Below are 23,404 nucleotides of genomic sequence, written 5' to 3'. Positions count from 1 at the left end.
GTGTCTAGCAACTCCGTTGTATTCTCCCAGACGCTTAGTTCAGTGCTCTGCCCACAGGAAGCGCTTAATAGACACCACTGATTGTGGGCAGGGAAGTTGTCTGCCAACCCTGTTTAAGACTGGTTGAGGGATAAGGAAGAAGTCATAATTAAGTGTTGGCCCGTGGGAAGCATAAATAATAATAAATAATAATAATGGTGGTATTTGTTAAGCTGTTACTATGTGCAAAGCACCGTTCTAAACGCTGGGGAGGATACAAGGTGATCAGGTTGTCGCACTTGGGCTCACAGTCTTATCCCCATTTTACAGATGAGGTAACTGAGGCACAGAGAAGTTAAGTGGCTTGCCCAAGGTCACACAGCTGACAAGTGGCAGAGTCGGGATTCGAACCCATGACCTCTGACTCCCAAGCCCACGCTCTTTCCACTGAGCCACGCTGCTTCCCCTGTAATAATTTTGGTATTTGTTAAGCGCTTACTGTTCTAAGCGCTGGGGGAGATACAAGGTAATCAGGTTGTCCCACATGGGGCTCACAGTCTTAATCCCCATTTTCCAGATGAGGGAACGGAGGCACGGAGAAGTTCAATGACTTGCCCAAAGTCACACAGCGGCTAAGTGGCGGAGGCGGGATTAGAACCCGCGACCTCTGATTCCCAAGCCTGCTCTCTTTCCACTGAGCCACGCTGTAAGACCGGTATTGGCACATTCCCTGCCCACAAAGAGCTGAGACCGATCAATCAATCGATCAATCAATCAATCAATGGCATTTATTGAGGGCTGTTTGGGTACAGAGCACTGTTCTAAACACTTGGGAGAATATAATAGAGCAGAGCTTTATACATTTTACCTGCTCATAAGCTTACAGTCAAATGGGGCAGGCAGAAATTAATAAAAATAAAGGAAAGGGGAGATAGACATAGAAGTATTTACAGCAGAGCAATCTAGAGAGCTGGCTGTGCAATAGAAGTAAAACAATAAACATGCCAAGGAGGAGTACCAGTCGGTCCATGATAATAATAATAATAATGATGGCATTTATTAAGCGCTTACTATGTGCAAAGCACTGTTCGAAGCGCTGGTGGAGATGGTGGATGGGTTTGTCGGCCTGAGAGTTAACTGGGAAAAGCTCACTGGAGGAGAAGGGCTTTTGTGCGGGGAATTGGAACGTGGGAGGAGTGTGGTCTCTGCACACAGGAAGCGCTCAATAAATACGATTGATTGATTGATTGGTCTGTCAGGAATAGCAGCATGATGGAGTGGATAAACCAGGTTCTAATCCCGGCTCCGCTACTCGTCTGCTGTGTGATCTTGGGCAAGTCGCTTCCCTGGGCCTCAGTGACCTCATCTGGAAAATGGAGGTTGAGACTGTGAGCCCCGCGTGAGAGCCAGTATCCGCCCCAGCGCTTAATACAGCGAATCGCACACGGTAAGCACTTAGCATGTACCATAATTATTACTTGAAGGGGTGGGAGTTCTAAGATGGGGGAACCGCCCGAAAACAGGGAGAAACGTGGAGGTAGTGAGAGTGAGGCCAAGCTAGCTAGGGATGAATTATTCATTCAGTCAGTCATATTTATCGAGTGCTTACTGTGTGCAGGGCACTGTACTAAACGCTTGGGAAGTACAAGTCGGCAACAGATAGAGACGGTCCTTACCCAACAACGGGCTCACAGTCTAGAAGGGAAAGAATGAAAAGAATATATTAGGGAATAGAAAGTGAGGTGAATAGATGTGAAAGGTAAAGGAGCTCTTGAATAGGAATGAAGGGATAGGAAGAGATTTGACTAGTTCATCATCATAATAATATAATAATAATGGTATTTCTTAAGCACGTACTACGTGGTAAGCGCTGTACCAAGTGCTGGGGTAGATACAAGTTATCGCCATTTTTCTTAGAGAAGCAGTGTGGCTCAGTGGAAAAGAGCGCGGGCTTTGGAGTCAGAGGTCATGGGTTATGGGTTCGAATCCCGGCTCTGCCAATTGTCAACTGGGTGACTTTGGGCAACTTCTTTGGACCTCAGTTACCTCATCTGTAAAATGGGGATGAAGACTGTGAGCCCCCTGTGGGACAACCTGATCACCTTGGAACCTCCCCAGCGCTTAGAACATAGTAAGCGCTTAATAAATGTTATTATTATTATTATTATTTTGCAAATGTGGGAACTGAGGCCCAGAGAAGTGAATTGACTGGCCCAAGGTAAATGGCAGAGCAGGGATTAAAAGCCGGATCCTCCGCTTCCCAGGTCTGAGCTCTTTCCTCCAGGCTGTGCTGCTTCTCAAATGATGTGGAATTATGTGATCCATGCAGATACTTGCAAGTGGAATAGACACCTAAGAGTCAGGAATGGGTTTCTGTGCTGGCCTGATCAGAGGCAGGTAAACTGAGGGAGATGAACAGCGTGATTAGCTTCTAGCTACCCCAGCGCCTAACGCAGTGCTTGGTACGTAGTAAGAACTTAACAGATACCATGAAAACCCCCAAAATCTGAGATTTCCCTCCAACCCAAAGATTTTCTCCTCCTCTGTACACTTTTCTCTGGATCTTTCTCGTCCCCATTTCAATCTACTTCCCTTTTCTAAATGTCCTTAGGCAGTCAGTGTCAATTCCCAGAAAATGTTCAATGTCACCAAGGTGACGGAATTCCTGCTTCTGGGATTCTCAGAGGTCCGGGAGCTGCAGCTGGTCTACACCACGCTGTTCCTTCTGGTCTACCTGGCGGCCCTGATGGAGAACCTCCTCATCGTCGCCGTCACCACCCTCGACCAGTGCCTCCACACCCCCATGTACGTCTTCCTCAGGAACCTGGCCCTCATCTCCGTCATCATCCCCAAGTCCATCCACAACTCCTTGACCAACAATAACTCCTTCTCCTTCCTAGGTTGCATTGCTCAGCTCTTTCTGTGGATGTCGTTTGCGGTTTCTGAGTATTTCGTCCTCACGGCGATGTCCTACGACCGCTACGCGGCCATCTGCCGCCCCTGCGCTACAAGCTCATCATGGATCGAGGGGTCTGCGGGAAGATGGCCGCCGCCTCCTGGCTCGGCGGAGGGCTGCTTGGGGCCTTGTTTTCTGCTTCGACCTTCTCCGTGTCCTTCTGCAGATACGTCATCCCCCAGTTCTTCTGTGACGTCCTCGCTCTGCTGAAGGTCTCCTGCTCCGAGGAACACATCGCCGTGGACGTGAGCATGGCCATAGGGGTGGTGGTTGCCGTCGTCTTCTTCGTGGTCATCGTCATCTCATACGTCCGCATCTTCTTGGCCGTGCTGAGGATGCCGGCCGCCGAGGGCCGGGCCAAATCCTTCTCCACCTGCCTGCCCCATCTCGCCGTCGTCATTGCTTTTTTCTCTACCGGGTCTTCCGCCTACCTCCAACCGCCATCGGACTCCCCCTCGACGCTGGATCTGCTGCTGTCCACGTTCTACACCATGGTGCCCCCCACCCTCAACCCCCTCATCCACAGCCTGAGGAATAAAGATGTGAAGTCTGCCCTGGGGAGGGTCCTAAAGGGTTTGCTCTCCCAGCTCCCTCTCTGGCATAAAACGTCGTGCCAATGATCCCTTCCGTCGTCACCGGGACTGTCCATGGATTTGTCCAGCTCTAAAGATGGAGACCTGACGGGGAAGGTTTTCCGATGCGTGTTGCTGTGACTGAGAAGGCCCTTCTTCACGATCAGGATTTAGGGATCTTCCCTCGATCCCTGTTAGATTTGCATGGGAGAAATGCAAGGTACCCAATAAGTCTCAATAAATACGACGGATTGACTGAATGAATGATTACTTCTTCCCGATCCCCTCGTTTCCTAGCAACCACCCGCCCATGACGGTCCCCTCAAATGCTTAAAAATGAACACCACTAGTCTGAATCTCAATCAGCCGATCAGGAATATTTATTGAGTGGTTACTCTGTGCGGAGCACTCTACTAAGCTCGTGGAAAAGTATGATAGAGGTGGTAGGCGTGAGCCCTGCTCTCAGAGAGTTTATAATCTAGTGGTTGTACCTATCTATTCTATTTATTTTATTTTTTTAGGATGTTTGGTTTTGTTCTCTGTCTCCCCCTTTTAGACTGTGAGCCCACTGTTGGGTAGGGACTGTCTCTATATGTTGCCAACTTGGACTTCCCAAGCGCTTAGTACAGTGCTCTGCGCACAGTAAGCGCTCAATAAATACGATTGATTGATTGATTGGTGGACTTACACACTAAAATAAAATGCAGGTGGGGAAAAGCAAAACAGTGTAATGATATGTTTATAAGAACTACGAGGGAGATTGTCGGTATCCAAGCGCTTAGGGTGACAGGGAAGTACTGATGTAATTGGGTGTAGCGGAGGGACAGGAAAAAGGGAGTGTGTGGGAAAACAACAACAGGTAATGAAAGAGGTGAGAATAAGTCACCGTGACCAGATTAAATTGAGAGTAGTAAAGGGGGTTGTTGGGATATAGTGGGGGAGGCAGAGGATGAACTGTGGAGAAAGAACCGATGATCGGAAGTTCCTGCGGATGGGAAGGGACAGCCAGTGAGAATTTCACAGTTGTGGAGAGAGAGATGTGCAGTCCGATGTTTTAGAAACAATGATCCAAACAGCAGGGCTTCGTATGAACCGGAGAGGGGAGAAACCGGTAGCGGGGAGTTAGGCGAGGAGGCTGACGCAGTAGTCGAGAGGGGACACGACCGGCGTTCGCACCAGCATAAAGCCAGTTTGGATGGAGAAGGAAGGGCTGATTGTGGAGATGCTGTGGGGGAAGAATTGGGAGGGGAGAGAGAAAGAGAGAGGGAGAGATTGGGAGGAAATCAATCAACCAGTCAATGAAGATGGGGACCCAAAACTGAACCTTGAGGGACTCCCAGGATTACAGGATGGGAAGCCGAGGAGGACCCAGCCAGCAAAGTTGGAAAACTGGTGGAGGACTGAGGATTCTTATCCACTTTCCTAATAATAATAAGAATAATAATGGCATTTATTAAACGCTTACTGTTTGCCAAACACTGTTCTAAGCACTGAGGGGGAATACAAGGTGATCAGGTTGTCCCACGGGGGGCTCACAGTCTTAATCCCCATTTTACAGTTGAGGTAACTGAGGGCCAGAGAAGTGAAGCGACTTGCCCAAAGTCACACAGCTGACAATTGGTGGAGCCGGGATTTGAACCCCTGACCTCTGACTCCAAAGCTCGGGCTCTTTGCACTGAGCCCGGGCTCACAGTCTTCATCCACATTTTACAGATGTGGTAACTGAGGCCCAGAGACGTTAAGTGACTTGCCCGAAGTCACACAGCTGATGAGTAGCGGAGTCGCGATTAGAACCCATGACCTCTGACTCCCAAGCAAACAGCTTTGGCAGGGTGTGGCAGGTAAGCCTGGGACCCGAGGCTCATTGTTCTCCTCATTCCTTCATTCAGTCGTATTTATTGAGCACTTATTGTGTGCAGAGCACTGTACTAAGCACTTGGGAAGTACAAGTTTGCAACATATAGAGACGGTCCCTAACAAAAATAATAATAATGATGATGATGGCATTTATTAAGCGCTTACTATGTGCAAAGCACTGTTCTAAGCGCTGGGGAGGTTACAAGGCGATCAGGTTGTCCCACGGGGGGCTCACAGTCTTAATCCCCATTTTACAGTTGAGGTAACTGAGGCACAGAGAAGTGAAGTGACTTGCCCAAAGTCACACAGCTGACAATTGGCGGAGCTGGGATTTGAACCCCTGACCTCTGACTCCAAAGCCCGGGCTCTTTCCACTGAGCCACGCTGTTTCTCCTCTCAACCACGGGCTCACAGTCTAGGAGGGGGAGACAGACAGCAAAACAAAACATGGGGACAGGTGTCAATCCATCGGAATGAATAGAAATTAAAATAGAAGCAGCGTGGCTTAGTGGAAAGAGCCCGGGCTTGGGAGTCAGAGGTCGTGGGTTCTAATCCCGGCTCCGCCACTCGTCAGCTGTGTGACTTTGGGCAACTCAACTTCTTTGGGCCTCAGTTACTTCATCTGTAAAAGGGGGATGAAGACTGGGAGCCCCACGTGGGACAACCCGATCACCTTGTATCTACCCCAGCGCTTAGAACAGTGCCTGGCACTTAGTAAGTGCTTAACAAATACCATCAGCATTAATATTATTATTATTATGAGTTTCCATTCAGGTCCACCTGTGGAGTGATCATTAGCTCGTTGACATCATTCTTTGAAGGAGTCCCAGAGTGGGAACCACATGGGAATGGGCAGTTATTTAGGTTGTGAGGGCCGGGACCGCAGGGAGACCACGATCCCATCCTTCCGAGATTCCCAGATGGTCTGCCGTCTCAGCGGAGCCCCGGGCCCGTCCTCCCACGGGGAATCCCCCGGGAAATAACCCGGCCGTCGCCTGAGGGGACGGCGCAGCCAGCCGGAGAGCCGAGATGGGGAGGGAGGATCCTGACAGCCCCTAGACCTTCCTGTCACTCCCACCAGTGTCCAGAAACAACGAGATGGAGTGAGCCTCTCTCTCAGCAGAGTTCGATGCTCTCCAGCCCAGGACGGGCCCGGTGACTCCGGAAAGAAGCAGGGGAAAGGTGAGAGGCAGGGAAGGGAAATGTCAATATCGGCCCAGGAAACAACAGGAATTTTCCTGTTCTTTCTTAATAATAATAGCTGTGGTGATTGTTAAGTGCTTACCATATGCCAAACACCATACTCGGTGCTGGAGTAGATACAATATAATCGGATCGGACAGTTTCCCCATCCTACGTAGGGAAACTCATCGTCTTAAACCCCATTTTACGGATGAGGGAACCGAGGAACAGAAAAGTTAAGTGACTTGCCCGAGGTCGCCCAGCAGGTAAGTGGTGGAACGGGGAATCAGACCAAGATCCCCTTATCTGCCAGGACCATCCTCTTTCCACTTATCTGTGCTGCTTCTCCAATTATTTAGAATTATGTGACCACAATCCTTGCAGATATTTGCCAATGAAATGGGCTTCTCCCATCCTCTTACTGTGGGGGTTCCCCAAGGTTCAGTACTTGGTCCCCTTCTGTTCTCAATCTACACGCACTCCCTTGGTAACCTCATTCGCTCCCACGGCTTCCACTATCATCTCTACGCTGATGACACCCAGATCTACATTTCTGCCCCTGCTCTCTCCCCCTCCCTCCAGGCTCGCATCTCCTCCTGCCTTCAGGACATCTCCATCTGGATGTCTGCCCGCCACCTAAAGCTCAACATATTGAAGACTGAACTCCTTGTCTTCCCTCCCAAACCTTGCCCTCTCCCTGACTTTCCCATCTCTGTTGACGGCACTACCATCCTTCCCGTCTCACAAGCCCGCAACCTTGGTGTCATCCTCGACTCCGCTCTCTCATTCACCCCTCACATCCAAGCCGTCACCAAAACCTGCCGGTCTCAGCTCCACAACATTGCCAAGATCCGCCCTTTCCTCTCCATCCACACCGCTACCCTGCTCATTCAAACTCTCATCCTATCCCGTCTGGACTACTGCATCAGCCTTCTCTCTGATCTCCCATCCTCGTGTCTCTCTCCACTTCAATCCATACTTCATGCTGCTGCCCTGATTATCTTTGTCCAGAAACGCTCTGGGCATATTACTCCCCTCCTCAAAAATCTCCAGTGGCTACCAATCAATCTGCGCATCAGGCAGAAACTCCTTACCTTGGGCTTCAAGGCTCTCCATCACCTCGCCCCCTCCTACCTCACCTCCCTTCTCTCCTTCTACAGCCCAGCCCGCACCCTCCGCTCCTCCGCCGCTAATCTCCTCACCGTACCTCGTTCTCGCCTGTCCCGCCATCGACCCCCGGCCCACGTCATCCCCCGGTCCTGGAATGCCCTCCCTCTGCCCATCCGCCAAACTAGCTCTCTTCCTCCCTTCAAGGCCCTGCTGAGAGCTCACCTCCTCCAGGAGGCCTTCCCAGACTGAGCCCCTTCCTTCCTCTCCCCCTCGTCACCCTCTCCATCCCCCCATCTTACCTCCTTCCCTTCCCCACAGCACCTGTATATATGTATATATGTTTGTACATATTTATTACTCTATTTATTTATTTATTTATTTTACTTGCACATATCTATTCTATTTATTTTATTTTGTTAGTATGTTTGGTTTTGTTCTCTGTCTCCCCCTTTTAGACTGTGAGCCCAATGTTGGGTAGGGACTGTCTCTATATGTTGCCAATTTGTACTTCCCAAGCGCTTAGTACAGTGCTCTGCACATAGTAAGCGCTCAATAAATATGATTGATTGATTGATTGATTGATTGATTGATTCTAGGAGTCAGGAATGGTTTCAGTGCCGTCCCGAACCAGGGCATGTTGATTGGAGGAGATGAACAACCTGATTAGCTACTACTCATTCATTCAATCGTATTCATTGAGCGCTTACTGTGTGCAGAGCACTGCACAAAGCGCTTGGGACGTCCAAGTCGGCAACAGATAGAGACGGTCCCTACCCAACGACGGGCTCACAGTCTAGAAGGGGGAGACGGACAATGAAACGAAATATGGGGACAGGTGTCAAAATCGTCGGAACAAATAGAATGAAAGCTTTATGCACATCGGTAACAAAATAAATCGAATAGTAAATGTGTACAAGTAAAATAAATGGAGTGATAAATCTGTACTAACATATATACAGGTGCTGTGTGGAGGGGAGAGAGGTAGGGCGGAGGGGATGTGGAGGAGGAGAGGTAAAATGGGGCTCAGTCTGGGAAGGCCTCTTGGAGGAGGTGAGCTCTCAGTAGGGTTTGGAAGGGAGGAAGAGAGCTAGCTTGGAGGATGTGCGGAGGGAGGGATAGATCTGAAGAAGCAGGAAATGCACACTTCTTTCGACCTCCTGGGTCTCACTCTGATTATAGAATAACTATAATATCGGGTTGTGCCCGAAATTACCTCGGCTTCTCTCGATTTCAAACCACGACAAACTGGAAAGAAGGGAAAAGGGAGACGACTGAAGCGTTGAGGTGCATCCATCGCTTCGTTCATTTATTCATTCTCCTATTTCATTATTATTATCGATAACAGCTTGTCAGCTGTGAGACTTTGGGCAAGTCATTTTCAGGCCTTCCCAGACTGAGCCCCTTCCTTCCTCTCCCCCTCGTCCCCCTCTCCATCCCCCCTATCTTACCTCCTTCCCTTCCCCACAGCACCTGTATATATGTATATATGTTTGTACATAGTTTTTTACTCTATTTATTTATTTATTTATTTGTACATATCTATTCTATTTATTTTATTTTGTTAGTATGTTTGGTTTTGTTCTCTGTCTCCCCCTTTTAGACTGTGAGCCCACTGTTGGGTAGGGACTGTCTCTATATGTTGCCAATTTGTACTTCCCAAGCGCTTAGTACAGTGCTCTGCACATAGTAAGCGCTCAATAAATACGATTGATGATGATGATGATTCACTCATTCAGTCGTATTTATTGAGCGCTTACAGTGTGCAGAGCACTGGACTAAGCGCTTGGGAAGTACAAGTCGGCAACGTCTAGAGACGGTCCCTACCAGACGACGGGCTCACAGTCTAGAAGGGGGAGACGGACAGCAAAACGAACCATGTATACAGGTGTCAAAATCGTCAGAAGAAATAGAATTATAGCTATAGGCACGTCATTAACAAAATAAATAGAATATTAAATATGTAAAATGAATAGGGTAACAAATCTGTACAAATATATACCAGTGCTGTGGGGAGGGGAAGGAGGTAGGGCAGAGCGGGGGCATGGGGAGGAGGAGAGGAAAAAGGGGGCTCAGTGTGGGAAGGACTCCTGGAGGAGGTGAGCTCTCAGTAGGGCCTTGAAGGGAGGAAGAGAGCTAGTTTGGCGGATGGGCAGAGGGAGGGCATTCCAGGCCAGGGGGATGACGTGGGCCGGGGGTCGACGGCGGGACAGGCGAGAACGAGGCACGGTGAGGAGATTAGCGGCCGAGGAGCGGAGGGTGCAGGCTGGGCTGTAGAAAGAGAGAAGGGAGATGATGTAGGAGGGGGCGAGGTGATGGAGAGCCTTGAAGCCGAGAGTGAGGAGTTCTATCCACTCCAGTGTTTTAGTACAGTGTCTGGCACATGGTGAGCGTGACAAATTACCCTAAAAGCCACCCGAGATTCCCTCCAACCAAAAGATTTTCTCCTCTCCTGTACACTTTTCTCTGGAATATTATTCTCTTCCCTATCTTTTCGAAATGTCCTTAGGCAGTCAACGTCAATTCCCAGAAAATTACCAACGTCACCGTGAAGACAGAATTCCTGCTCCTGGGATTCTCGGAGGTGCGGGAGCTGCAGCTGGTCCACGCCGCGCTGTTCCTCCTGGTCTACCTGGGGGCCCTGACGGGGAATCTCCTCATCGTCGTCATCACCACCCTCGACCGGCGCCTCCGCACCCCCATGTACTTCTTCCTCAGGAACCTGGCCGTCGTCGACCTCTGCTACATCTCCGTCACCGTCCCCAACTCCATCCACAACTCCCTGACCGACAAGAGATCCATCTCCCTGGTGGGCTGTGCTGTCCAGGTCTTCTCCGTGTCCTGGTTTGCCGGCTCAGAGATGTCCATCCTCACGGTGATGTCATACGACCGCTACGTGGCCATCTGCCTCCCCCTGAACTATGAGGTCATCATGGCTCGAGAGGCCTGTGGGAAGATGGCAGCGGGCTCCTGGCTCAGCGGGTGCCTATTTGCAGTAATGTGTTCAGCCGGGACGTTCTCCCTCTCCTTCTGCGGGTCCAACACCATCCCCCAGTTCTTCTGTGACGTCCCCCCTCTGCTGAAGATCACCTGCTCCGAGAAGCACATCGCCAGCGACGCGACTGTGATTCTTGGGGCAGCCTTAGGTTTCATCTGCTTCATCTCCATCGCCGTCTCGAACGTCCGCATCTTCCGGGCCGTCCTGAGGATGCCGGCCACCGAGGGCCGGTCCAAAGCCTTCTCCACCTGTCTGCCTCACCTCAGTGTCGTCTCTGTTTTCCTCTCCGCGGGGGTATTTGTCTACATCAAGCCGCCCTCAGGCTTGTCCCCGATCGTGGATCTGCTGGTGTCCGTGTTCTACACGGTGGTGCCCCCCGCCCTGAATCCCCTCATCTACAGCCTGAGGAACCGGGACATGAAGGCCGCCATGGGGAGGATCCTAAACGGGTCACTCACCCGGCCTCCGCTCTGGGACAAAATGTCTCCTTCCTTGTGCAAATCCTCTCACCCCACCACTTAACCAAGGAATTGCCCTTGGACCTAGCCAGATGCTTAGCTGTCCTACAGGGTTCACAGAAAATGCGGGACGTCGATGAATTGTCAAAGTCTAGGAGGGAGGCGGCTAAAACGGAAGTAGGACTGACAATCCGGTTTCGGGAAGGCATCGTGGCCTAAAGGAAGGGGAGGCCCTGTAGACTGTTAGCTCACTGTGGGCAGGGAATGCATTTAACAACTCTGTTGTACCGAATTCTCCCAAGCGCTTAGTATAGTAAAACCAGTTTAGGGGCGGTTCTAATCCCTGCTCTGCCACTTATCTTCTGTGTGACCTTGGGTGAGTCTCTTAACTTCTTCGTGCCTCAGTTCATTCATTCAATCGTATTTATTGAGCGCTTACTCTGTGCAGAGCCCTGTACTAAGCGCTTGGGAAGTACAAGTTGGCAACGTATAGAGACGGTCCCTACCCAACAACGGGCTCACAGTTTAGAAGGGACTCAGTTATCTCATCTGTAAAATGGGGAATAAGACCGTGAGCCCCACGTGGGACGACTCGATTATCTTGTATCTACCTCAGTGCCTAGAACAGTGCTTGGTACATGGCAAGTGTTTAACAGATTCTAGACTTCTAGACCGTGAGCCCGCTGTTGGGTAGGGACCGTCTCTCTATGTTGCCAACTTGTACTTCCCAAGCGCTTAATACCGTGCTCTGCACACAGTAAGCGTTCAATAAATACGATTGAATGAATGAACGAATGAACAGATACCATATTTTTTTTAAAAATCTTATCATGGCCTAAAGGAATAGGAATTGCTCTAGCTGTGAACTCATTTTGGGCGGGGAACGTGGCTACTAACTCTGTTATATTGAAGTTTTCCAATTGCTTAGTACAGTGCTGGGTCCAGAGTAAGTGCTCAATAAATAGGATTGATTGATTGATTGATTGAGGCTTGAGTTCTGATGCCCACCCTGCTACTGGCTTGCTTTGTGGCCTAAGGGCAGTGACTTAACATCCCTAGGATCTCTCTTCCTCTCATACTCTGAGCCCCTGTGGGACAGAAATTGTGTCCGAACTGATTCTTTGGTTTCTACTCCAGCAAGTGAAACGATTTAGGCAGACGACTTTTTAATAAATACGATAATGATATCATTATTAGTAATGACTATGAAAATATAACAATACGCTCTTTAGCATGACTCTGGGGGTGGGAACGAAAGTTGGAAAATGGGAGGTGGTATGGGAGAAGGGAAGAAAGGTTGACTGCAGCTCCATCTGTCTTGTCAAATCCATCCTCTCTCAGCCATCCATCCATTCATCTATCCATCCATCCATCCAGAGCACGGGCTTGGGAGTCGGAGGTTGCGGGTTCTAATCCTGGTTCTGCCACTTGTCTGCCATGTGACCTTGGGCAAGTAACTTCACTTCTCTGGGCCTCAGTTCCCTCATTCATAAAATGGGGATTGAGACTGTGAGCCCCATGTGCGATGGGGACTGTGTCCAACCTGATTACCTTGTATTTACTCCAGAACTCAGAACAGTGCTTGGCACATAGTAAGTGCTTAACAAAGACCATAATTATTACTATTATTAATATCAATGGTATTTATTGACCACATCCTGGGTGCGGAGCACTGTAGTAAACTCTCAGGAGAGTTGAAAAGAGATAAAATTGCCTTGTTCCTGCTCTCCGGGAGATTATGATCTAATGGGGGAGCTAGACACAGAAGAAATTACGTAGAGGAGGAAATAGAGAAGGGAAAGATGAGAAAGAGGATGAACGCTTGAATCAGGAATATAGTTTATATTGTCAGTATGAACAGAGCTTCAGCAATCGGGACAAGTCAGAAGAAGTAATGTGGACTAGTGGGTAGAGTGCGGGCCTGGGATTCAAACGGACATGGGTTCTGATCCCGGCTCCACCACGTGTCTGCTGTGTGACCTTGGGCAGGGTCGCTTAGCTTCTCCGTGCCTCGGTTCCCTCATCTGTAAAACGGGGATTGAGATGTGAGCCCCACTGGGGACACGGACTGTGTCCAATCTGATTAGCGTATAACTACTCCAGCACTTAGCATAGTGCCTGACATACAGTAAGCGCTTGAAAAAGGCCAGAAGAAAAATTACAGTGGGCTGATTGACAGATTGAGTGTCTCAGGTTGGGAATTAGACAAAGGTAAAACAATTCACAGTGGCTAAAACGGTCATTGAAAACAAGAACTGTTGGGACGCTGGGATGGTGATGCCACTGTCTCCGTAGGAACCCCGAGGGCCGGCACCATCACTGACGGTGCAGGGACTGGGCTCCCGTCTCCCAGAAGCTTCAAGAACCAAATGACCAGAGGGTGTTTGGCTCGTTCACGTCACGAGGTTCCCCCGGCAGGGCCCCGAGCCATCCTCCAGGGATAAAGCTCCTGCTTTATCTACAGTGACGAGGGCCCGTCTGGAGAGCTTGTCAGGGTCTGAGGCAGAGCAGAGAGGGATAGAGGGCTCCTCTCTGCTCCTTCCTGGCTGACCGAACCCAGGAGTCTGATGGGAAAGAAGGGACCAGACCAGTCCTGAAGAGGTCGGCGACCCCCAGCCCCACGCTGCCCCGGTGACAGTGGCCGGGAGTGAGTGGGATGGAGGGGCGGAGGAGATGAGGATGGGGATGGAAGAGATGGAGCCAGTCTGGGGCCGAAGTTGGGGTTCGGACCAGGGCTGCGGACCCCAACGGGGCAGGGGTGTTAGCAGGAGGGGAGGGGTTTTCCAGTTCAGTAACCACCAACCGTCACACCCCTCTCTTCCTTCTTCCTCAAACCTTGTTACCATGCCAACTATCTGCCGGGCTGCAGTGCTCCATGACAACGTTAGCGCTGTCGACAGTCGCTTTGGCCTTCAGTGGGTCCCAGAATCCCTTGCAGAGGGTCAATGACAGGCAGAGCTGAGAGAGCGTGGACAGCCTTGGACAACCACTGCACTATCAGCAATTCCTCCCTGTAAGAGTTCTTCCCAAATGTTGGGAGAAGACAAATAGTGGGAAAGGCTGGAATCCCTGCCCTCAAGAACTTTCCAGCCAACTGGGCTAGGTTGACACGGTATAATTTATTATCGATCGGTTAATCTTGAATCGTATTGATTGAGGGCTTATTGTGTGCACTAAGCACGTGGAGAGTAATAATTATGAGGGTAGTACTTGTTAAGCTCTTACTCTGTCCCAAGCACTGTCCTAAGCGCTGGGGTAGATACACGTTAAGCAGATTGGATACGGTTCTTGTTCCACATGGGGCTCATAGTCTTAACCCCCATTTTACAGATGAGGTAACTGAGGTTCAGAGAAGTGAAATGGCTTAGCCATGGTCACACAGCAGACATGAGGTGGAGCCGGAATTAGAACCCAGGTCCTTCTGACTCCCAAGCCCTGCTCTATCCGCTTTAGAGCACCATTACAGACACATTTCCTGCCCCTCCTAGAAGGAAAGATGAATATGCAATTATTGGGCGCCATTTTACAGATGAGGAAACTGTGGCCCAGAGAAGTGAACGACTTGTCCAAGGTCCCACAGCAGCAAAGGGACAGAGGCAGGATTAGAACCCAAGTCCGCTGACTCCCACTGAGCTATGTTTGGGAGAGTCCAATAGAACAGAGCTGGGAGGTGTGTATGCTCCGCTCAAGGAGCTCACAGTCAAGAGAACTCCTGGGCCAGTGCTTTTTCCACTAAATGTGGATGGAAATGAGTTGATTCGCACTTGAGTTAGGTCAAGTGGGATTAGAGGGCTGGGAAATGAATCGAGGAAGCTGTTTGGAAGAGGCGGGGATTTTAGCGGTGCTCAGAATTCGGAAAGAACTGTGCCCTCTCTGATTTTGAGCCGATAAGAGAGGGAGTTCCAGGCTAGGATGGGAACGGGAGGGTCGATCGCGAGTAACTACTACAAAGTTGCTCTGAGAGCTGAGGAGACGTGTTGAACGATGGAAAGGAATGGCAGGGAGCCTTCAAGCCGATCGTGAGTTTTTGTTGCTTGTGAAAAGACACAACTTGTCCTGAGGGGAGGTTGAGGAGAGGGCAGATGTAGGCTGAGCGATGCTTTAGGAAAGGACTTGATGAGCTATGCTTGTGTTTGTGTGTGTACGTGTGGGAATGCAGATATGTCGTCAAATGGAATCAGCTTGGTGTATATGTGGGTTTTATTTTTGTTGTTTGTTATACGATATCATTAAGTGCTTATTATATGCCAGGTACTGTACTAAACACTAGGGTGGATACAAGCTCATCCAGTTGGACACAGTCCATGCCCCACATGGTGCTTTCAGTTAAAATCCCCAATTTACAGATGAGGTAACTACTGAGGCACAGAGAAGGTAAGCGACTGGCCCCAGGCCATACAGCGGACAAGAGGCGGAGACAGGGTTAGAATCCAGGGCCTTCTGTCTACCAGGCTCATTCTCTCACCACTAAATGGGTGAATTTATGTAGAAAGGCCCTTCTTGTTTGACTCTAAAACCATCAAAAAAATTTCACTACAGTCCATGTTGATATCTTTACATTCTCTGACCTCTCCTATCCGCTATTCATTTTAGTTTCGGTCTCCTCAACCGAAAATAATACTCTTGATATTTATTAAGTGCTTACTGCATTCCAAGCATAGTATTAAGTGCTGGGGAAGATTCAGGACCCTGTGGTAGAACACAGTCTGTGTCTCACGAGGGATTCACAGACTAAGTAGGAGGGAAAACAGATATCGAATCCTCTTTTTACTGTTGAGAAAACTGAGGCATAGAGAAATTAAGTCACTTTCTCATGGCTTTGCAGCAGAGAACTGGTAGAGGTGGGATTAGAACCCAGGTCCTCGGACTCTCAGGCCTGTGTTCTTCCCAATAACCCCTGCTTCGACACAGTTGGAAGCTTGGTGCCTCCAATAGAATGGAAGTTTCCCGGGGGGAGTGATTATATGTATTAATACCACGTCCTCTGTAGGTCCACAATAAATAGAACCGATCGACTTAGTCCTATTCCTTCACCCCCACCATCAATGCCTCTGAATTGAAGTCTTCCCTCGTCCTGTGCAGGGAGTCAGCATCATTCCCCAGAAACGTTCAGTGCCTCCACCGTGAACTCAGAGATCATTTTGAATTCAATAACTCCCTCCTCTCCATAGAGAATCACCAGCAAGTGTCCTATCAATTCCTTCACTCATCCCCTCAATGGACTCTAATTATGGCTCTTCCCTCATACACTGCAGAAAGTCAATGCTGCCTCCCCAAAATGCCCAACGTCTCCACGGTGAAGGAATTTCTCCTGCTGGGTTTCTCGGAGGTCCGGGAGCTGCAGCTGGTCCACGCCGCGCTGTTCCTCCTGGTCTACCTGGCGGCCCTGATGGGGAATCTCCTCATCGTCGCCGTCACCGTCCTAGACCGGCGCCTCCACACCCCCATGTACTTTTTCCTAAGGAACCTGTCCATCCTTGACCTCTGCCTCATCTCCGTCACCGTTCCCAAATCCATCCACGACTCCCTGACCGACAAGAGATCCATCTCCTTCCTGGGCTGTGCCACCCAGCTCTTCTCGGTGATTCTGTTTGCCGGATCCGAGCTGTTCCTTCTCATGGCGATGTCCCACGACCGCTACGCGGCCATCTGCCTCCCCCTGCGCTACGAGCTCATCATGACCAACACGGCCTGTGGAAAGATGGCAGCCGCCTCCTGGCTCACCGGGGTGATGTTCGGAGTCTTGTATTCAGCTTTGACTCTCTCCCTGAACTTCTGTGGGTCCAACCTCGTCCAGCAGTTCTTCTGTGACATCCCCTCCCTGCTGAAGATCTCCTGCTCCGAGGAGCACATCGCCATCGACGTGAGCGTCACCGGTGGGGTAGCTTTTGGTGTCGTCTGCTTCATTCTCATCATCGTCTCGTACGTGCGCATCTTCCGGGCCGTGCTGAGGATGCCGGCCGCCGAGAGCCGAGCCAAAGCCTTCTCCACCTGCCTGCCTCACCTCGCCGTTGTCACGGTCTTCCTCTCGGCTGCGGCGGTTGATTACGTTAAGCCTGTGTCAGACTCTCCTTCGACCCTGGACCTGCTGGTGTCCGTTTTCTATACCGTGGTGCCTCCCGCCCTTAACCCCCTCATCTACAGCCTGAGGAACCGGGACATGAAGGCCGCCCTGGGGAGAGTCCTAAAGGGGAGATTCCTCCTCCCTCTTCTAAGGGACAAAGTGTCTGTTTCCTTTTTCTGACTATCTCATTCCTCATCAGGGTTCTGACTTTGGGGGTAGCCATATAAAGAGGTGTCCAAAGAGAAAGTCCAGCGTCTGAGGATTTCTCAATGTCTGGGATGGAGGCTGATAAGCCGCGTGTGACTGTAAGCCCGGCGTGGTGAGGGATTGTCTCTCTTTATCCTGAATGGTACTTTCCAAGCGCTTAGTACGGTGCTCTGCACTCGGTGAGCACTCAATAAATATGATGGAATGAATGACTGACAAGTGAATATTTGAGCGGCATCGTGGCTTAGTGGAATGAGCATGTGGCTGGGAGTCATGAGATTTGAAAGGTCTGCCCGATTCCGCCACCGGCCGGCTGTATCACCTTGGATCAGCTACGTAACCCCTCCGGGTCTCGCTGTAAAATCAGGGTTAAATATATGCTCTCTCTTTCTCTTACAATCTGAGCCCCCGTGGGTCAGGAAACGTGTCCGATCTGATTAGCTTTTGTCTACTCCCGCACTTGGCAGTGTTGTGCAAATAAATTCTTCATAAATTCAATAATAATAATGTCGATACTACTACTGAGAATAACAGTAATTCTATGAATTTTAAGATCGCTCTTGGTGGTTACGAAAATCAGAAAATCGGAGGGTGACAAGGGAGAAGGGACACAATCATGGAAACTTTTCCCCGCATTTGACTGCCTGTTTACTTGTTTTGATGTCTGTCTCCCCTCTTCTAGACTGGGAGCCTGCTGTGGGCAGGGATTATCTCTATTTGTGGCTGAATTGTACTTTCCAAGCATTTAGAAAGTGCTTTGCACACCATAAGCACTCAATAAATGCGATGGAACCAATGAATGAATGAATTTGACCGATCAAATCCTCGCCTCGAATCCATTCATTCATTCATTCATTCATTCATTCAATCGCATTTATTGAGCACTTACTGTGTTCATCCATCCATCCATCCGTTCAACCATCCATCCATCCGTCTGTCAGTTTACCCATCTGTCTGTCCATTCATCCATCCATCCATCCATCCACCCATCCACCCATCCATCCATCCATCAATCCATTCACCCATCCATCCATCCATAATAATAGACACTCTAAGACTAAGACACCCTACAGAGGAGTGCACGTGAACAGTTGTCTTTTCCGGCTGAAAGGAGGCTTTCTCAGGTTCCGGAGGGACGTCTGATAAGATCTATGTGGGATGGACAATCCCGCCTCAGAGAGCATTGTGCTGGGGTCGATACAATCCACCAGGTTGGACCAAGTTTATATCCCACGAGGGACTCAATCTTCATCCCCATTTTACAAAAGAGGGAACTGAAACCATAGAGAAATGAAGTGACTTTTTTATGGCATTTATTAAGTGCTTACTATGTGCAAAGCACTGTTCTAAGCGCTGGGGAGATTACAAGGTGATCAGGTTGTCCCACGTGGGGCTCACAGTCTTAATCCCCATTTTCCAGATGAGGTAACTAAGGCCCAGAGAAGTTAAGTGACTTGCCCAAAGTCACACAGCTGACAATGGGCGGAGCCGGGATTTGAACCCGTGACCTCTGACTCCAAAGCCCGGGCTCTTTCCACTGAGCCATGCTGCTTCCCTTGGGTAAGTCATTTAACCTTCACAATTAACAAAAGTATTTTTTCCTTCCCAGACCACTGAAACTCTCCAAAATCTATCAGTCTCACGGGATGTGGAAAAATTCCCTCCTTGTGTCGCATTCCTTAGTATCGATGTCTGCTACGGAATAAAGTTTATCTGTCCGACTTGCTATTTTTCCTTTCTGAGAGTGAACGTGTTATCAGCGCTGTGACTTGTGAAGTCCAGTGAAAACAGCATGGGCCTAAGAGCCATTCATTCATTCAATCAATCGTTTGAGTGAGCGCTTACTATGTACAGGGCACCCTCAGAGCGCTTGGGAAGCAGTGTGGCTCAGTGGAAAGAGCCCGGGCTTGGGCGACAGAGGTCATGGGTTCTAATCCCGGCTCGGCCACGTGTCTGCTGGGTGACCTTGGGATAGTATATATGTTTGTACATATTTATTACTCCATTTATTTATTTTACTTGTACATATCTAGTCTATTTTATTTTGTTAGTATGTTTGGTTTTGTTCTCTGTCTTCCCCTTTTAGACTGTGAGCCCACTGTTGGGTAGGGACTGTCTCTATATGTTGCCAACTTGTACTTCCCAAGCGCTTAGTACAGTCCTCTGCACACAGTAAGCGCTCAAGAAATACGATTGATTGATTGATAGTCACTTCACTTCTCTGAGCCTCATCTGTAAAATGGGGTTTAAGACTGTGAGCCCCCCGTGGGACAAGCTAATCACCTTGTATCCCCCTCCATCATCATCAATCGTATTTATTGAGCGCTTACTGTATGCAGAGCACTGTACTAAGCGCTTGGGAAGTACAAGTTGGTAACATATAGAGACAGTCCCTACCCAGCAGTGGGCTCACAGTCTAAAAGGGGGAGACAGAGAACAAAACCAAACATACTAACAAAATAAAATAAATAGAATAGATATGTACAAGTAAAATAAACCCCTCCAGCGTTTAGAACAGTGCTTTTCACATAGTAAGCACTTAACAACTGCCATTATTATTATTATTATTATTATTATTATTACTATTATTATTATTATTATTATCCAAACTGCCAAGGCTGGGCCACAGTGCCAAAACCCAGCAGGCGGCTGCCCGGTAGTCATGGTTGGGCAGTGGGTAATAATAATAATAATAATGGTATTTGTTATTCTCTTACTATGAGCCCGGCACTGTACTGAGCACTGGGGTGGATACAAGCCAATCAGGATGGAGGGGATTGTGATGTTTGGGGTCACTGCAGTGGACAAGCCCCCTGCTCGGTCGCGGGACGTGGCCCTGTTCTGAACCCCGACATAGTTAACGTGTGTGAGCATCTCCCCAGACTGGCTCCGACTATTCCATCCGCCTCCTTGTTTTTCCCGGGCCCTCCACCAAAGTCCGACTCTTCCATCCGCCTCCTCGTCTTTCCCGGTCCCTCCACCAAAGTCCCTCTCACTGGGGCAGCGTGGGTCTGAGGGGCCCCGGCCTCCATCTCACCTTCACCTTCTGGGTGGGAAAGGTCACGAAGTCCCCAAAAAGCAGGCCACCGCACTTGGTGCACAAGATGCGCTCGATAAATTGCGGTGATGAACTACTGGATGGATGAATGGATAGATTCAGAGAAGCAGCGTGGCTCAGTGGAAAGAGCCTGGGCTTTGGAGTCAGAGGTCATGGGTTCAAATCCCGGCTCTGCCACTTGTCAGCTGTGTGACTTTGGGTTAGTCACTTAACTTCTCTGTGCCTCAGTTACCTCATCTGTAAAATGGGGATGAAGACCCCAGGATGCCCCTGTGGGACAACCTAATCACTTTGTAACCTCCCCATTCATTCATTCATTCAATCGTATTTATTGAGCACTTACTGTGTGCAGAGCACTGTATTAAGCGCTTGGGAAGTACAAGTTGGCAACATATAGCGCTTAGAATAGTGCTTTGCACATAGTAAGCGCTTAATAAATGCCATCATCATTATTATTTATAGATGGTTGGATGAGAGGAGATGGATCTGAGCAGTTCGATGGGATCTGTGTCTGTCTACAGATTCACAGTCTAGAAGCGGGGAGACAGGCATCAAAACAAGTAAACAGGCAGTCAAATGTGCGGAAAGGTTTCCACGATTGCCTCCCTTCTCCCTTGTCACCCTCCGATTTTCTGCTTTTCATCACCACCAAGAGTGACCTGAAAATTCATAGAATTACTGTTGTTCTCAGTAGTAGTATCAACATTATCATTATTGAATTTATGAAGAATTGATTTGCAAAAGACCACCAAGTGCCAGAGTAGAAATGAATTAATCAGATCGGACACGTTTCCTGACCCACGGGGGCTCAGATTGTAAGAGAAAGAGAGAGCATATATTTAACCCCGATTTTACAGCGAGACCCAGAGGGCTTACGGAGCTGAACCAAGGTGATACTGCAGGCCCGTGGCAGAACCGGGCAGACATTTCTAATCTCATGACGCCCAGCCACACGCTCATTCCCCTAAACCATGGTGTCGCCCAAACAATCACTTGTCAGTCATTCATTCATTCAATCATATTTATTGAGTGCTTACCGCGAGCAGAGCACCGTACTAAGCGCTCGGAAAGTAGCATTCAGAACAAAGTGAGACAATCCCTGCCCATACCGGGCTTACAGTCACACCCGGCTTATCAGACTCAGTCCCAGACATTGACAAGTCCTCAGAAGCCGGACTTCCTCTTTGGACAGCTCTTTATATGTCTACCCCATTGGAATCCTGATGAGGAACGGGATAGTCAGCAAAAGGAAACAGAGGTTTTGTCCCTTAGAAGAGGGTGGAGGAGTCTCCCCTTTAGGGCTCTCCCCAGGGCAGCCTTCATGTCCCGGTTCCTCAGGATGTAGATGAGGGGGTTCAGGGCGGGGGGCACCACGGTGTAGGATACGGACAACAGGAGGTCCAGGCTCGAGGGGGAGTCTGACACGGGCTTGACGTAGGTGAAAGTTCCGGTCACGAGGAAGATAGTGACGACGGCGAGGTGAGGCAGACAGGTGGAGATGGCTTTGGCCCGGCTCTCTTTGGCCGGCATCCTCAGCACGGCCCGGAAGATGTGCACGTACAAGACGATGATGGAGACCAAGCAGATGACAACTACAGCTACCCCACAGGAGACGGTCACGTCAACGACGCCGTGGTCCTTGGAGCAGGAGATCTTCAGCAGGGAGGAGTTGTCACAGAAGAACTGCTGGAAGATTTTGGACCCGCAGAAGCTCAGGGAGAAAGTCGAAGATGAATACAAGACCCCAAACATCACCCCAGTGAGCCAGGAGGCGGCCGCCATCTTTCCACAGGCCGTGTTGGTCATGATGAGCTCATAACGCAGAGGGAGGCAGATGGCGGCGTAGCGGTCGTAGGACATCTCCGTGAGGAGGAACATCTCTGAACCACCAAACATGACCAACGAGAAGACCTGGGCGGCAGAGCCCAGGAGCGAGATGGCTCTACGATCGGTCAGGGAGAAGACGGCAGACTTGAGGACGGTGACGGAGATGTAGCAGAGGTCGATGAGGGACAGGCTCCTGAGGAAGAAGTACATGGGGGTGCGGAGGCACCGGTCGAAGGCGGTGACGGCGACGAAGAGGAGATTCCCCGTCAGGGCCGCCAGGTAGACCAGGAGGAACAACGCGGCGTGGACCAGCTGCAGCTCCCGGACCTCCAGGAAACTCAGCAGGAGGAATTCCTTCACCGTGGAGACGTTGGGCATTCTTGGGAGGCAGCCCTGACTTTCTGAATGTGATGGGAGAAGAGCCAAAGTTAGAGTCCAACGATGGGAGGAGTGAAGGAATTGACAGGACACTCGCTGGTGATTCTACATGGAGAGGAGGGAGTTATTGAATTCAAAATGATCTCTGAGTTCGTGGTGGAGGCACGGAACGTTTCTGGGGAATGATGTCGACTCCCTGCACAGGATGAGGGAAGACTTCAATTCAGAGACATTCATGTTGGGGGTGAAGGAATAGGACTAAGTCGATCGGTTCTATTTATTGAGGACCTACAAAGGACGTGGTATTAATACATATAATCACTGTCCTCAGGGAGCATCCATTCTATTAGAGGCACCAGGCTTCGAACTGTGTAGAAGCAGGGGGCTATTGGAAAGAACACAGGCCTAGAAATCAGAAGACCTGGATCCTAATCCCACCTCTACCAGTTCTCTGTTGCATAGCAGAGAACTCACTCCCTTGGTGACCTCATTCGCTCCCACGGCTGCAAATATCGTCTCTACGCTGATGACACCCAGATCTACATCTCTGCCCCTGCTCTCTCCCCCTCCCTCCAGGTTCGCATCTCCTCCTGCCTTCAGGACATCTCCATCTGGATGTCTGCCCGCCACCTAAAACTCAACACGTCCAAGACTGAACTCCTTGTCTTCCCTCCCAAACCCTGCCCTCTCCCTGACTTTCCCATCACTGTTGACGGCACTACCATCCCGCCCGTCTCACGAGCCCGCAACCTTGGTGTCAT

At 49.8% G+C, this 23,404-nt stretch overlaps 1 protein-coding gene across 1 annotated transcript; it reads left to right on the top strand.

Annotated features, from left to right (window-relative positions):
* Nucleotides 1-2,997: 2,997 nt before the first annotated feature.
* LOC119922656 (olfactory receptor 14A16-like) lies at nucleotides 2,998-17,302 on the top strand (the record flags this gene model as incomplete). The annotated part of the gene is made up of 3 exons (XM_038742361.1): nucleotides 2,998-3,276; nucleotides 10,193-10,799; nucleotides 16,995-17,302. Coding segments are annotated over exons 1-3 (1,194 nt in total), but the record flags the coding sequence as incomplete, so codon positions are not given.
* Between the last annotated feature and the right edge of the window lie 6,102 nt (nucleotides 17,303-23,404).

This window comes from Tachyglossus aculeatus, unplaced genomic scaffold (assembly GCF_015852505.1).
Source record: "Tachyglossus aculeatus isolate mTacAcu1 unplaced genomic scaffold, mTacAcu1.pri scaffold_116_arrow_ctg1, whole genome shotgun sequence".
Classification (NCBI taxonomy): Eukaryota; Metazoa; Chordata; class Mammalia; order Monotremata; family Tachyglossidae; genus Tachyglossus; species Tachyglossus aculeatus.
The sequence above is the reverse complement of the archived record's forward strand: the minus strand, read 5'-3'. Positions and strand labels throughout refer to the sequence as shown.